Source organism: Budorcas taxicolor, chromosome 2 (genome assembly GCF_023091745.1).
Source record: "Budorcas taxicolor isolate Tak-1 chromosome 2, Takin1.1, whole genome shotgun sequence".
Classification (NCBI taxonomy): Eukaryota; Metazoa; Chordata; class Mammalia; order Artiodactyla; family Bovidae; genus Budorcas; species Budorcas taxicolor.
In genome coordinates, this window is record NC_068911.1 from 174,603,424 (window position 1) to 174,616,906 (window position 13,483).

At 59.0% G+C, this 13,483-nt stretch overlaps 1 protein-coding gene across 1 annotated transcript in view; it reads right to left on the reverse strand.

Annotated features, from left to right (window-relative positions):
- Positions 1–430: 430 nt before the first annotated feature.
- Positions 431–13,483, reverse strand: part of EPHA8 (EPH receptor A8) — a 35,477-nt gene continuing 22,424 nt past the window's right edge. The window contains exons 5-17 of the mRNA XM_052635731.1: positions 11,419–11,754; positions 8,270–8,394; positions 7,889–8,051; positions 6,492–6,585; positions 5,011–5,078; positions 3,966–4,130; positions 3,582–3,767; positions 3,218–3,279; positions 2,448–2,657; positions 1,372–1,521; positions 1,094–1,284; positions 668–841; positions 431–545 (exon numbers count right to left, since the gene is read on the reverse strand). Of these exons, the coding sequence (XP_052491691.1) occupies positions 431–545; positions 668–841; positions 1,094–1,284; positions 1,372–1,521; positions 2,448–2,657; positions 3,218–3,279; positions 3,582–3,767; positions 3,966–4,130; positions 5,011–5,078; positions 6,492–6,585; positions 7,889–8,051; positions 8,270–8,394; positions 11,419–11,754 (2,039 nt within the window). The remainder of the gene's footprint in view (positions 546–667; positions 842–1,093; positions 1,285–1,371; positions 1,522–2,447; positions 2,658–3,217; positions 3,280–3,581; positions 3,768–3,965; positions 4,131–5,010; positions 5,079–6,491; positions 6,586–7,888; positions 8,052–8,269; positions 8,395–11,418; positions 11,755–13,483) is intronic.

The following is a 13,483-nucleotide window of genomic DNA, read 5'->3' on the forward strand; positions in this document are numbered from 1 at the left end:
CAGCCTTAATGAATAAGCACGGTCACCGAACTCGCACACATCCATGGGGGCCTGAAAGATGAACACACACACACACACACACACACATGATCACACATGATCACACATGTTCACCAGGGCTCCCATGACCTCGTGAGAAGGTGAGTGCGCGCACACACACACCCGCATGCACACGGAGGCAGGTGGGCGACATCTCAGGGCCCTTGACGCTCCAGCTTCTGGGAAAGAGAAGGCCCTCTGCCCTCTGCTGGGCGCCAAAGTCCCTTCCCAGGTGGCCTGACCCCGGATAAGTTGGGGTCTTGCGGCGGGATCCTCGGTCTCCTTGGCACCTGAGCGGAAGGCAGCTGAGGCGGAAGGGCAGAGGCCTGGGACCGCCCACCTCGCGAGTCCTCCGACGGCAGGAGGGGCCCCGGGGCTGGCTGAGTTTAGGTCAGAGGTGCCGGCGGGGCCCCTGGGTGCTGGTCAGCTGGGCCCTCATGGTCTCGATGCTGCCCAGGATCTTCTTCTGGTGGCCCATGAGGGTGATGCCCAGGGCACGCACGTCCCTGGAAAGGAAGGCGGTGCTGACCTGCGAGGCTGGGACCCATCCCGGGAGCTGCCGTGCTCAGCGGCTCCGCCTCTGACCCCGCCCCCTGCCCTAGACCCGGCTCGGGCCCACCGCACTCACTGAGCGTTCATACGGAGCACCATGCCCAGGGAGGAGTAACCCCCAGCAGCGAAGTGGTCCCGGTAGCGGCCCATGCGGATGGAGTCCAGCCAGTCTCCCACGGTGACGCCCCCGCTGCCGCCCCCGCCCCCTCGGAGGTCAAAGCAGCTCCGGGCAAAGGCGGGGGGCGGACACCTGAGGCACAGGGGCCCTGGGTAAGGCGCCTGCCAGGAGACACTGGCACCCGCCACCGTCAGGTTCGGCAGCAGCTAAGGGGTTTACCCGGGCTTGGAAGGAGAGGGGTGAACAGGGGTCAGAGGCCCAGGCTGGGTCTGGTCCAGGGGTCCAGGCGGAGCTGTCCCGAGGCCTGGACGAAGCCGGGGCCTTGTCCAGGGCAAGCGGGGAGGGCAGCCCGGCTTGGGCGGGGCTGAGGTGGGCGCCAGGCACCTGTGCACGGTGGCCGTGGCCCTGAGGCTCTCAGGGCTGTGGATGAGTGAATCCAGGACGCTGACGATCTGTGAGAAGCGAGGCCGCTGGGCGCGGTCTTTGTGCCAGCAGTCAAGCATGAGCTGGTGCAGCGCGTGGGGGCAGCCCATGGGTGCGGGCAGGCGGTAGCCCTCCTCCACCGAGCTGATGACCTGAGGGGGAACACGGTGCTGGGCTGGAGCAGCCCCCTCGCCCCCTGGCCCCGGAACGCCACTGCCCAGCCAGGTTCTGGCACTCACGTCCCGGTTGGTCATGTTCCAGTAGGGCCGCTCCCCGTAGGCCAGCACCTCCCACATGACCACCCCGAAACTCCACACGTCGCTGGCCGAGGAGAAGGTCCGGAAGGCGATGGCCTCGGGGGCTGTCCAGCGAATGGGGATCTTGCCTCCCTGTGACGGACACACGCGTGTTGAGAACACCTCCCCAGCCTGACCGGGAGCTGAGCGCAGGGGTCCGGGCTGGGAAACTTGCAGGCTGGTTGGAGAGACACGGCCTCCACGACCTTCCATGATCACCTGTTCTGATGCAGGGGGGACCTGCACATGGAGCAGGAGGGGACACTGAACGAGAGACAGTGGGTGGTGGGCTCGGCACCCTGGAGACGGTCAGTGAGAGCCGGTCAACAGGTTGAGGCAAAGAACTGACTCATAGGAAAAGACCCTGATGCTGGGAAAGACTGAAGGCAGGAGGAGAAGGGGATGGCAGAGGAGGAGATGGTTGGGTGGCATCACCGACTCAATGGACGTGAGTTTGAGTGAACTCTGGGAGTTGGTGATGGACAGGGAGGCCTGGTGTGCTGCAGTCCATGGGGTCACAAAGAGTCAGACACGACTGAGCGACTGAACTGAACTGATGCCTGAACAAGTGATGAAGCTCAGACAACGTGGTCTAGCAGGTTTCCAGCTCCCATCACCCCCTTACAAAATCCTTTCTCTAAGTGAAACCTCAGTGGGTGAGACCCTAAGGGTAGGCTCTGATTGAGGCAGACCTCTGCACTTAAGGCCCCTTTCAAGAAGCCCAAATCCCCACAGAATACATTGTGAAAATGCTGGGGGGTTTTAGCCAAACTTTAGGGACAGATGCAGAGTGGATGTGTGACTCAGAGAGAAATCAACTCTCCCCAAATCTCCCAGTGAATGAGGGGCCATGGGGACCAGCCCTGGTGTCTCTCCAATGGCACAAAGGTGGGAAAGCTTGCACCCATTTGACAGAGGGGCAAACAGAGGTGCAGAGAAGAGACAGGAGTCGCCCCAGGCTGGAGGCAACACTGAAATTTCCAACCTCCCTAACAACACGTGGGGCATGGGCTACGCACCGTGGTGGTATAGGCAGCATCAGGGTCGTCCTCCAGCACCCGGGAGAGCCCGAAGTCTGACACCTTGCAGACCAGGTTGCCGTCAACCAGGACATTGCGAGCGGCCAGGTCGCGGTGGACATAGCCCAGATCTGAGAGGTAGCGCATGCCAGCGCCCACGCCTCGGAGCATGCCCACCAGCTGCACGATGGTGAACTGGCCGTCGTGCGTCTGCAGAGGGATGCGGCGCGGGCTTCAGGAAGGCTCCTTGAAGTTCACAAAGGGCCTCCCTGCTTAGGAAGCATGCTAGTGATGAGGGTTTGTTCTCACGTCTCGTTTACCCTCACAGCAACCCTGAGAGGCAGGTAGGTAGGTGGGGCGTGAAGACTTGTCATCCACTTTGCCCAAGGGGAGAGGGAGACCCAGAGAGGTATGGCCCTGTCCCTGACCACCCGACAGACACATGGCCCTGCGAGGGCTGGGAATCGGGGTTTCCGGCCCCCACCCCATGCCTCCCAGCTGGGTGGGGCCCTGGGAACCCACAGAGGCACCGCTCTTAGCCTGTGTGCAGGACAGGGCCGCAGGACCCACAGCAGAGGGACTTTCATGTGATGGGGGCTGAAAGGCACTTGGATGGACTGACCCTCTCCATCCCTGGCTCCCCCTTCCCCAGGTCTGTGAGGTCTAAGCTCTGGGGACCAGGGGGTATTTGGAGGCCTCGCATGATCTCCCATCACCCAGACTGAACTTCCCTCTCCCGGCCCATGTGGAAAGCAGAGCGGGGCACGCACCCTCAGGAATGCATCCAGAGACCCGTTCTCCATGTACTCAGTCACGATCATTGCCAGACGGCCTGGGGGTGGGGGGTGCGTAATGGGGAGGAAGTGGCTCTTGGTGGGGGATCAGGGCTGCAGGGCTGTGACCCCATGACCATGCCACCCCCTACCCAGCTATGAGCTGCCAGGAGCCCACGGGGCCCAGGGACTGTAAGGTTTCCACTAGGGTCCTGGCTCTGGGTCCCCTTCCCTGCCAAGTCATCCGGGGACCTGAACCAGGGGGATGGGGCAGGACAGGGTGGTAGGCAGATGGACCCAGAGCCCTGACCCCAGCAGGAGGGGCTCTGAAGGCTGAGGCTGTTGTTCACCTGGCACCTACCACGGGTGACGACACCTTCAAGGCGGATGATATTGGGGTGGTCAAACTGACCCATGATGGACGCCTCACTCAGAAAGTCCCGGCGCTGTCTCTCCGTGTAGCCGGCTTTGAGGGCCTTGATGGCCACGGGCACGTCCCGCTGCCCCGGCATCCGCAGCCGCCCGTAGCAGACTTCCCCGGACTCGCCTGTGGACCCAAGTGGAGCAGGCAGGGGGCAGATGGTGGGACCTTCCCCTCCTCCACCTGAACTCTGCACTTGCCCCGTCTTGCACACCGATATGCCTGGCCATGCCTGGCATCTTGGCGCCCCGCTCCCTCTGCCCAGCGTGCCCTTCTTCCGGGCACCTCCATGACGTCCCCCCATGCACAAGCCTTGCAGCTCACCAGAGCCGATGATTTTCTCGATGTGGATCCGAGATGCCTCGATCTCTCGGGTGAAACCACGGCCCGTCCGGCCTGGCTCCTCGTAGGTGTGGGGTTCTGTATAGAACTTGGGCTCTGGGATCTTCCCCGGAGGGTGGTGCAGGGGCAGGAAGACTGGTGGAGGCGCTGAGGGGCCAGGAGAGAAGGGCCATCACTGGGGTCCCTGAGGACGTCCCCTCCCAGCCCTTCCCTGAGTCTGGGAAGGGGGTGAGAAGTGTCTTCAGGAATCTCAGGATGTGGGGGGCAAACAGCAGGCATCCAGTAAGTGTTTGCCAAGTGAAAACGGGGTCTCTGTGGAATGGCTCTGAGGTCTCTAGGGGATCTGGGGGTTTCTAGTGAGTTCTGAGTATGTCCAACATATTTCTGGGCTCACTTTCAGGGTCCTTAAGATCCTTTTCAATTGGTCAAACTAACCCAAGGTCCTTATGAAGATCTTTCTCATTCCTAGGGTAGGAGTGTGACCAAGAGTGGTTTCACCACAGTACCGACTCAGGTGGATGGAAAGTGGTTCTCTAAAAGACTGGGTTAAGTAGGATTCTGAGGCCACATTCAGGCTGCATGGCAATCAGTACCATGACTGATTCTACCATGGGCAAAGAAGTAGAGTGTTGAGGTAGGTATCCTCATATTTGCCTTCTGAGGTCTCTGCAGGGTCCTGAAAAAGTTCTCTGTAGCAAGCGTTCTTGTCCAAGAGTATATGACCAACCCCCGCTCCCCCCGCAAAAAAAAACCTGTGTGTGACCATGTGTGTGAGTGCAGAAATCTGGGCAGTTCCCTGGGAAGATCTCTATAGAATCCTCTGCAAACCCAACAAAGTTGAACCGCACCATGCCCCTGGGGGCTGGGGGCTGGGGGCTGTGTGACACCCTGCTGTCTCTCTCTCCAGGGCTCTAGTCTCTTCTGCGGGCACTTTTTCCCTTCCCTCCTTTTTTCCAGCCCCAGCCCAGCACTGGCCCCTGCTGTGATCGCCCCTCTCCCCTCTGGACCCCGGGCCTCCTGCACTCACCCTGCCCGTTCTGATAATGCATCTTCTCCTCATCTGAGTGCTGGAAGGCCTTGCTGTAGCCACAGTGCCTGTGGAGGGGGACGGTCCTCAGCTTCAGCCCTGACCCCCATCAGCGACACGTGCGAATTCCCCCTATCTTTCCCCCATCCCCTTTCAAGTCAGCTCCGGCCACCCCAGCCACTGCCCTTGGGACATCCTTGACATTCACAAGCACGGCATGGGACTTTGCTGGTGGTCTAGGAGCTATGAGTCGGCCTTGGAACATAGGGGACGCTGGTTCAATCCCTGATCAGGGAACTAAAGTCCCACGTGCTGCAGTGCACCTAAGCCCGTGTGTCACAACTAGAGGGTCCGTGCACTGCAACGAAAGATCCTGCATGCCTCAACTAAACCCGATGCAGCCAGATAAATAAATATTTTAAAAATACTTCGTAAAAAAGCATTGTATAGTTTACACAGTTGAGTCCACTCAGCCTTCACAGCAAAATCTATGGTATTCCTGGCTCAATTTTATACCAAAAGCACTCCCGGCAGAAGGTCTGGGAGATGAGGCTTCTGATGCCAACTCTGCCACATGACCTCAGCAAGCCCCTTCCCTCCCCTGGGCCTCAGTTTCTCCATCTATGGATGATCTTTCGAATTCTCGCTGAGCAGGATCCGAAGCCCACCCCACCTCCCTCTGGAACCGAGTGGAAGAGTGACTAAGAGCCCGGTCTTCAGTTTTTTAACAGATCTGTGTTCTGTCCCGCTTCTGACACCTATTTAGCTGAAGTGGCCTCACCTCTCTGATCCTCAGCTTACTCATCTGCAGAATGAGGTCAGAATCTATACATCCTGGGGCATCGTTAGGACTGAATGAGATGGAGGGGGTCACGCTGCAGGGAGACCCAGTGGGACTGGCTGGTGGGTGGACATGGCATGAGGAAACGAGAACCAAGGATAATGGCTAGGTTTGGGGCTTGTCACACCACGAACGGTGGTGCCACATTCTGAGACGGGGCTTGGGGAGGGGCTGGTTTGGGGGTGCTGTGTGTCGGAAACACATTTGAGTGGAGATGGGAGCGGGCAACTGGACCTCAGGGGAGAGGCCTGTGTGGATGCCACACTTGGGCAGATGTCAGCGTGAAGGTGGAATTCAAAGCCGCAGACCCTGATAAGGTCACTGGGGTAAGGTGCAGGGTAAGCGGGGGAGAGAGGAGGGTCTGGATGGGCCGGGATCCTCCAGCTTTCGGAAGTTGGTTTAAAAGCTGGAGATGCAGAAAGACAAGGCTGGACAGGTGGATGGAAAACAGGAGGTGGGCCTGAGCGTGGAAGGTGAAAGGGAAAAGTGTGCCAGGAAGGAGGGAAAGAACAGGTCTGTCCATAAGAGAGCCCCGCCCCAAGCACAAAGCATCACTGGCTCGGCGGGGGCTGGGGACAGGCAGGAGACACAGTGCTCCGGGGGAGGAGCTCAGGGTGGCCGGGTGCCCAGGACCACCCACCTCTTCTTGCAAATGAGCAGGAGGAGAAGCACAACCAGGCCAGTGATGAGGGTCAAGCAGATCCAGACGATGGTCCGGGTGTCGTAGCGGGGCCCTGTGCGGGGGAAACCAGGGGCGGGGTGCGGGCGCTGCCTGACCTCTTAGCCCTGGCCTCAGAGGTCTGGCAGCCTTCCTGGGGCCCAGTGGCAGCCTCCTCAGCTCTGAGAGTCGGGGCACAGGTTGCACCTGCCTCTGCCCCGACCCTCCCCTCTACAACCTGCCACTTCAATATCCTGCTTCCCAACCTGGTGCCACCCCTTCCTGGGACGGTGCAACCCGAGCAGAGTCACCAGACTTCTGAGCCTCAGCTTTCTCACCGACGAGTCCAAAACCACCTGCCCTCCCTGTTACCGTAAATGACGAAGCTGGGTATACCGCGCATTCTTGCCAGTTAACCCGCAGCTTCTCCAGGGAGATCCCAGCATTACTGTGAGCTGTCAGACCAGAAAACTGGGGCCCAGAGAACTCAAGGAACTTGCTCAAGGACACACAGCACAGAGTCAGGCAGGATTCCTACTTGGACAGTGCCAATGTGGGGTCAAACCTAAGAGCGCTTGAGACACACAAGTTCCAAGGGCATGCCAGGCAAGAGGCAGGGCAGCGACTCAGCCTTGGAAACCCGCTGTCCTAACACTGCCCCCTGGAGGGTGCTGAGTATAGGAGAAGACCCCAGTTGGCCGGAGATGGGCGGGGGGTGGGTGGAGGGCAGAGGATTCCCAGGCTTGAATGTGCGCTGGAATCACCCCCAAGGGTTTTGATCCTACCGAAATTTCTGGGCCTCCAGTCTCAGAGTTTCTGAGTCCAAAGATGTGGGGTGGGGCCTGAGAATGAACGTTTCTGATACTTCCCAGGGGCTGACGTGACTGCCGGCCCTGGATGATGCTGTGGGAACCGCTGTTCTGGAGGTGGGGAGGGGGGCGGTGGGGGAGTGGGAGGGGGAACGATACTGGGGAAGGAGCACAGAGCCTGTCCCCAGGCTGATCAGATTCAAGTCTTACTCTGCTGGGTCACCTTGGGCAATCTGTTTGACTGTTCTGACGCTCATGTCCCTCGCCTGAAAAATGGGGAGGTGGACACCGCCAACTCCCTAGAGGGTCTTGGGGCCGATTAGAGGGTCTGCCTGTCGGCAAGGAGCACCAGGATCTTGCCAGTCACACTGATGCTCGGGAAAAGCCCTCAGATGATGGGCTGTTACGAGCTCTCTCAACCCGGGGTGTGTAACCTCCCTTCTCTGAGCCTCAGTTCTTTTTTCACCTATGAACATGCCAATCGGTTCCCACGCCGCCCCAGCGCCTACTAGCCCCTTTCCTCTGACCCCCGCGACCCTGGCGGCGCCCTTGCCTCCCCCCTGCACTCACGGGGTTTCCCGGTCTCCACCTCCATGGCCTGGCTGAAGCGGCCGCAGCCGGCCGAGGTGCGGGCTCGGACCTGGAACACGTAGCGAGTGCCCGGCTTGAGGCCCGAGACGGTGGCGCTGGTGGTGAGCGCCTTGAGGGTGGAGTAGCTCTGCACCTCCTTGTCCTGCGGCGGGGGCGGGGCGGTCAGCCTCGGGTCGCCCGCCTGCCACCCTCCCCGCTCCCGTCCCAGTGGGTGGTGCTCCTGTCCCAGTGGGTGGTGCTCCCGTCCCCGTGGGTGGTGCTCCCGTCCCGTGGGTGGTGCTCCCGTCCCGTGGGTGGTGCTCCCGTCCCGTGGGTGGTGCTCCCGTCCCGTGGGTGGTGCTCCCGTCCCTTGGGTGGTACCTTCTCGTAGTACTTGATCTCGTACTCCAGGATGATGCCGTTGGGCTGCTCCGGCTCCTGCCACAGCAGCGAGACACTGGTCTGCCCCGCTCGCTCCTGGCGAATCACCACCACCTGGGACGGGGCTGGGGGGTGGAGGATAGGGGGCAGGGGGACTCGGTTAGGTCAGATGGAGAGATGGGTGATGTTGAGGCCTCTGTGTGTCCCTTGCCCAGGCGTGGCCCCAGGATGCTAGCTGGGACCACACTCACCCTGCCAAGGGTCCTGCCACTGCCCCAGGAAAACCAGTCCCCTCCGCTCCTCCTGGCAAATCACTGCCGGGCAGCCTGGTCAGTTACGCGGGGTCAGAGCAGCCTGGCTCCCATCTAGGAAGCCGGGCTGGGCTGGACCCACGTGAGGCCTGACCACCCCAACTTCCACTGCCTCCTCCCTGGCCAAGCGGGAAGAAAGTTTGCTGGACCCCTGCCAGCCCTCCCAAGAAGCCCCTCTCATCCGCCCTGACGTCTGTGTTGCCACGTTGCCCGCCCCTGCCCAGGGCCTCAAGGGTTGTGCAGCAGGACCTCAGGACTGCTCAGAGAAGGAGGAAGAAAAGGAGAAGGCGGGGAAAGAGTCAAAGGAACGGGCACCCTCACTGCCTGGGTTTGGAGGGCGTGAGTAGCTTGGCACTGGCTACTTAGAGAAGGGACATGAGCTGACCTGCTGCCCACCTAAGCTCAAGTACCCTGGCTGCCACACTAGATCACCCTTTCACCCCCTGGCTCATTCCCTCATCCTCCCATTTCCTCCCCACCTCCTGCATTCTGGGCAAATGCCTCTGACGTGAGCCTGACGGGAATGTCAGATGTCAACCCGGCCACAGCCAAATGGAGGGGACTGCTCTCGGAGCTGTAACCTCGTCCCCGCTGCCCTCTCCGGCCACAGCCTTCCTGTTTCCCCGCTGCTCACCCTCCAAAGGCTGGAGGACCCTTGATAAGAAGTCCTCACTCAGGAGAGATGGGGCTGAGTAGGAAAGAGAGGAGGGTCCTGGACCAGCTGGGGGTCGTCTAGGTTTTGGAAGTTGTTAGAGAAGAGTTGCTGGCCGTGAAATTAAAAGACGCTTGCTCCTCCAAAGAAAAGCTATGACCAACCTAGACAGCATATTAAAAAGCAGAAACATTACTTTGCCAACAAAGGTCTGTCTAGACAAAGCTATCGTTTTTCCAGTAGCCATGTATGGATGTGAGAGTTGGACTATGAAGAAAGCTGAGCGCCGAAGAAGCAATGCTTTTGAACTGTGGTGTTGGAGGACGCTCTTGAGAGTCTCTGCAAGGAGATCTAACCAGTCCATCCTAAAGGAAATCAGTCGTGAATATTCATTGGAAGGACTGATGCCGAAGCTGAAACTCCAATACTTTGGCCACCTGATGGGGAGAACTGACTCATTTGAAAAGACTCTGATGCTGGGAAAGATTGAAGGCAGGAGGAGAAGGGGACGACAGAGGATGAGATAGTTGGGTGGCATCACCGACTCGATGGACATGAGTTTAAGTAAACTCTGGGAGTTGATGATGGACAGGGAGGCCTGGTGTCCTGCAGTCCATGGGGTCGCAAAGAGCTGGACACAACTGAGTGACTGAACTGAACCGAACTGAGAAAAGAGGGGCTGGTAGAGACGGAGGACAGGCCAGACAGGTGGATGGAAAATGGGGGGTGGGCCTGGGCATGGAAAGCAAGAGAGCAGGGGAGGGAATGCCCACTGCAAGCTGAATTTCTAGGGACAGGTGGGCAAAGGTGTCTGATTGGAGGTGCCCCAAGGTGTCCGCGGAGGAGAGGACACAGGTGTGTGAGCATGACAGTTCTTTTCAGGAAGCTTCCACATGGAAAGAAGTAGTCTGGTGGCTGGAAGGGCTGTGGGTTCTTGGGAGGCTGCTCTTTTTAACAAGGGAGCCCCTGAGCCGTGTGAGTAACTCTGGGTTCTCCTTCACCCCCGACTAGCTGGTCACCTGCCTCAGTCACCCCAGAGACACGCGGGCAGGGGCAGGGCCTAATCCTTTCTGAGTCATCAGCATCGAGCGGACAGCCTGGCATCTGATGGGTGCTCCACAGACGCCAGAGGAATGAGGGTCTCTTGGGAGGATGAAGCCTTGGCTTCTGGGAGGGGGGTGCCCTGCGCTCTGGGCTGGGAAGCCTGGTTCACTTGGGAGCGAGACAGACCTGGGTTCGAATCCTGACTCAACCACTCTTAAGCAAAGACCCTGGGTGGCTCTGGGCCTCGGTGTCCTCCTTAGTAACACAGTGGGAACAGAGTTGTTGGGCCAGGCCTGCGTGGTGTTAAAGGACACGAAAGTGGGGGGTGGTGAGGAGCCACAGGGCGCGTGCCAGGGGGCTGTTAATGGGAAAGCCACCGCAGAGGGCTCTCAGGTCAGGCCGCTGCTTGACAGGCAGGACCCACCACGATGGGGAAAGAAAGGGGCTCTATTCAGCCCAACGACTGGCTAGAAACAGAGAGCTAAATGGCTGTTGTCCAAACCGGTGTGGCCAAAACCATCCCAGGGACAGCAGTGGCCGCTGTTCTGGAAAATGGCCATCAGAGTGAGTTTATTTTTTAATGACATTTATTGAGCACATATCACGGGCCAGCTGCTGGGCTCAGCGCTTTTATCTCCTTTACTTAAGCCTCATGACAGTAATCGCGCAGGTATGATTATTCCTGCTGCATCAGGGAGTAAACAGAGGCAGAGGGGGAAAGTTCTGGAACCCAGGCCTTGGATGGTCATGCTGGTCTACCTCGGGGCTTTCTGGATCACTCCCACTTACAGGAGGGCTTCCCAGGTGGCGCCAGTGGCAAAGAACCCGCCTGCCAATGCAGGAGGTGTACGAGACGTGGGTTCGATCCCCGGGTTGGGAAGATCCCCTGGAGGAGGGCATGGCAACCCATTCCAGTATTCTTGCCTGGAAAAGTTCATGGACAGAGGAGCCTGGCGGGCTACAGCCCACAGGATCGCAAAGAGCATGTGTTCTATTTTTCTAAGGGCATGGAAAGCCTGAAGCTCGGCATCCTGGTCAGGAGGACAGGGTTAGACAGGTGGGCACTTGCCCAAAGGCAATCTGCAGCTCTGAGGCTGCGGAGGGCGAGGGCTGGGGAGCTGGGGACCGGCACCTCCGCCTACCTGCCTGGTTCGTGGTGATGTTGACCATGGCGGCCCGGCGGGGCTCGGGGCTCAGGTCGGACACGCCGTTGACCGCCTCGATCCAGAAGGAGTAGTTCATGTGGGCCAGCAGGTTGGCCACCAGGAGGCTGGCCTGCACCAGGCTGGTCTGCTGGGGCACGAAGCGGGTGCCACTCCCGCACGTCTCGCAGTGGCCCAGGGCCCACGGGCAGCGGCGGCACACGGCGTTGTAGGTGATGTCGCTGCGGCCGCCCCGGTCGAGGGGAGGGGCCCACTCCAGGGTCACAGACGTCCCGTTCACGCTGGAGATCAGATTCACCGGCGCCGAGGGGGGCCCTGGGGCGTACAGAGAGACAGGCAGGCCTGGTGGGTGTTCATCTGGGCTGGTCTAGTTTCCCTCAGCAGATCAAGGAAGGGCTGTGGTTCCCCGCGATCCTTGGGGTTCCCTCGAGATGAGGGCACACCTACTGGATCCTCTGGAAGCTCCCCGAGGGCACAGGTGGTGTCTCTGCCTTCAGGCTAAGGAGCGCAGTGTCAGGGTCTGGGCACAGAAGCCACCCCACCCCCCATGCAGGACCACAGGGATGCCGGGGTCTGCCTCACAGTAAGCCTGCTTCACAAACTTCTCCTCCAGAGCTGGGGAGAGGCTGCACAAAGCAGTCCCCCCGGTGAGACGCTCCAGGCACTTGCGTCCCACACTCCGCTCCTTAACCCCCGGCTGGACTCCATGCAAAGGGCACAGAACACCGAGGTGGAGGAGAGTGGAGCCTGTGTCCCAAGAGACCCCTCCCTCCCCTCCGTCCCAGGGTGGGCTCCCCAGCTTGGTCAGCACAAGGACATAGAGGAAAGGGATGGGGCTGGGGGTTGGGGGCTGGGGTAGGGTCCCGGGGGTGGGGGTTTGAACAGAGGTGGAGGGGGGGTAATGGAGACCCCCGAGGCTCAGAATTTCAACTCTCAGAATCCCAAACAGGGAATCTTAGATTTTAAGAAAACAGAATCTCAGAATCACAGAGAAACCTTCGAATCTGCAGGGTGTGGAAGGCAGAAGTCTAGCTTTTCACAAGCGTAACATTCCTAGAAGTAGAGGGCACTGCATTGTAGATGTGGGGAGAAATCGGAGTCCAGCCAGCTGAAAGCAAGTGTCCACGAGCGAGAGCTGGGCTCACTCGGCCTGAGGAGCCCAGAGCGGTCACCGTTTCCGTCGCCTTCCTCTCTGTGCCTGCAGGTGCCCCAGGGGCAAAGGAACAGGAAGTCTGGGGAGGAACAGTGGAGGGAGGGTGTGTGTGTGTGTGCATGTGGGTGGTGTGGTGTGTGGGTGTATGGTATATGAGTGCATGTGTGTATGTATGGTATATGAGTACACCTCTGTGTGTGTGTGGGTAAGTGTGGTATATGAGTACACCTGGTGTGTATGTGTGTGTGTGTGTGTGTGTGGTGTGAGTGTATGGTATATGAGTGTGTGTGTGTGTGGTGTGGTGTGTGGGTGTATGGTATATGAGTGTGTGTGTGGTGTGAGTGTATGGTATATGAGTGTGTGTGTGTGTGTGGTGTGAGTGTATGGTATATGAGTACACCTGGTGTGTATGTGTGTGTGGTGTGGTGTGTGGGTGTATGGTATATGGGTGTGTGTGTGTGTGGTGTGTGTGTATGGTATATGAGTACACTTCTGTGTGTGTGTGTGTGGTATATGAGTACACCTGGTGTGTATGTGTATGTCTGTGTGTGTGGTGTGAGTGTATGGTATATGAGTGTGTGTGTGTGGGGGGGGTGTGGTGTGTGGGTGTATAGTATATGAGTGTGTGTGTGTGGAGGGTGTGTGGTATGTGGGTGTATGGTATATGAGTGTGTGTGTGTGTGTGTGGTGTGAGTGTATGGTATATGAGTGTGTGTGTGTGTATGTGTGGTGTGGTGTGTGGGTGTATGGTATATGAGTGTGTGTGTGTGTATGTGTGGTGTGGTGTGTGGGTGTATGGTATATGAGTGTGTGTGTGTGTGGTGTGTGTGTATGGTATATGAGTACATCTCTGTGTGTGTGTGTGGTATATGAGTACACCTGGTGTGTGTG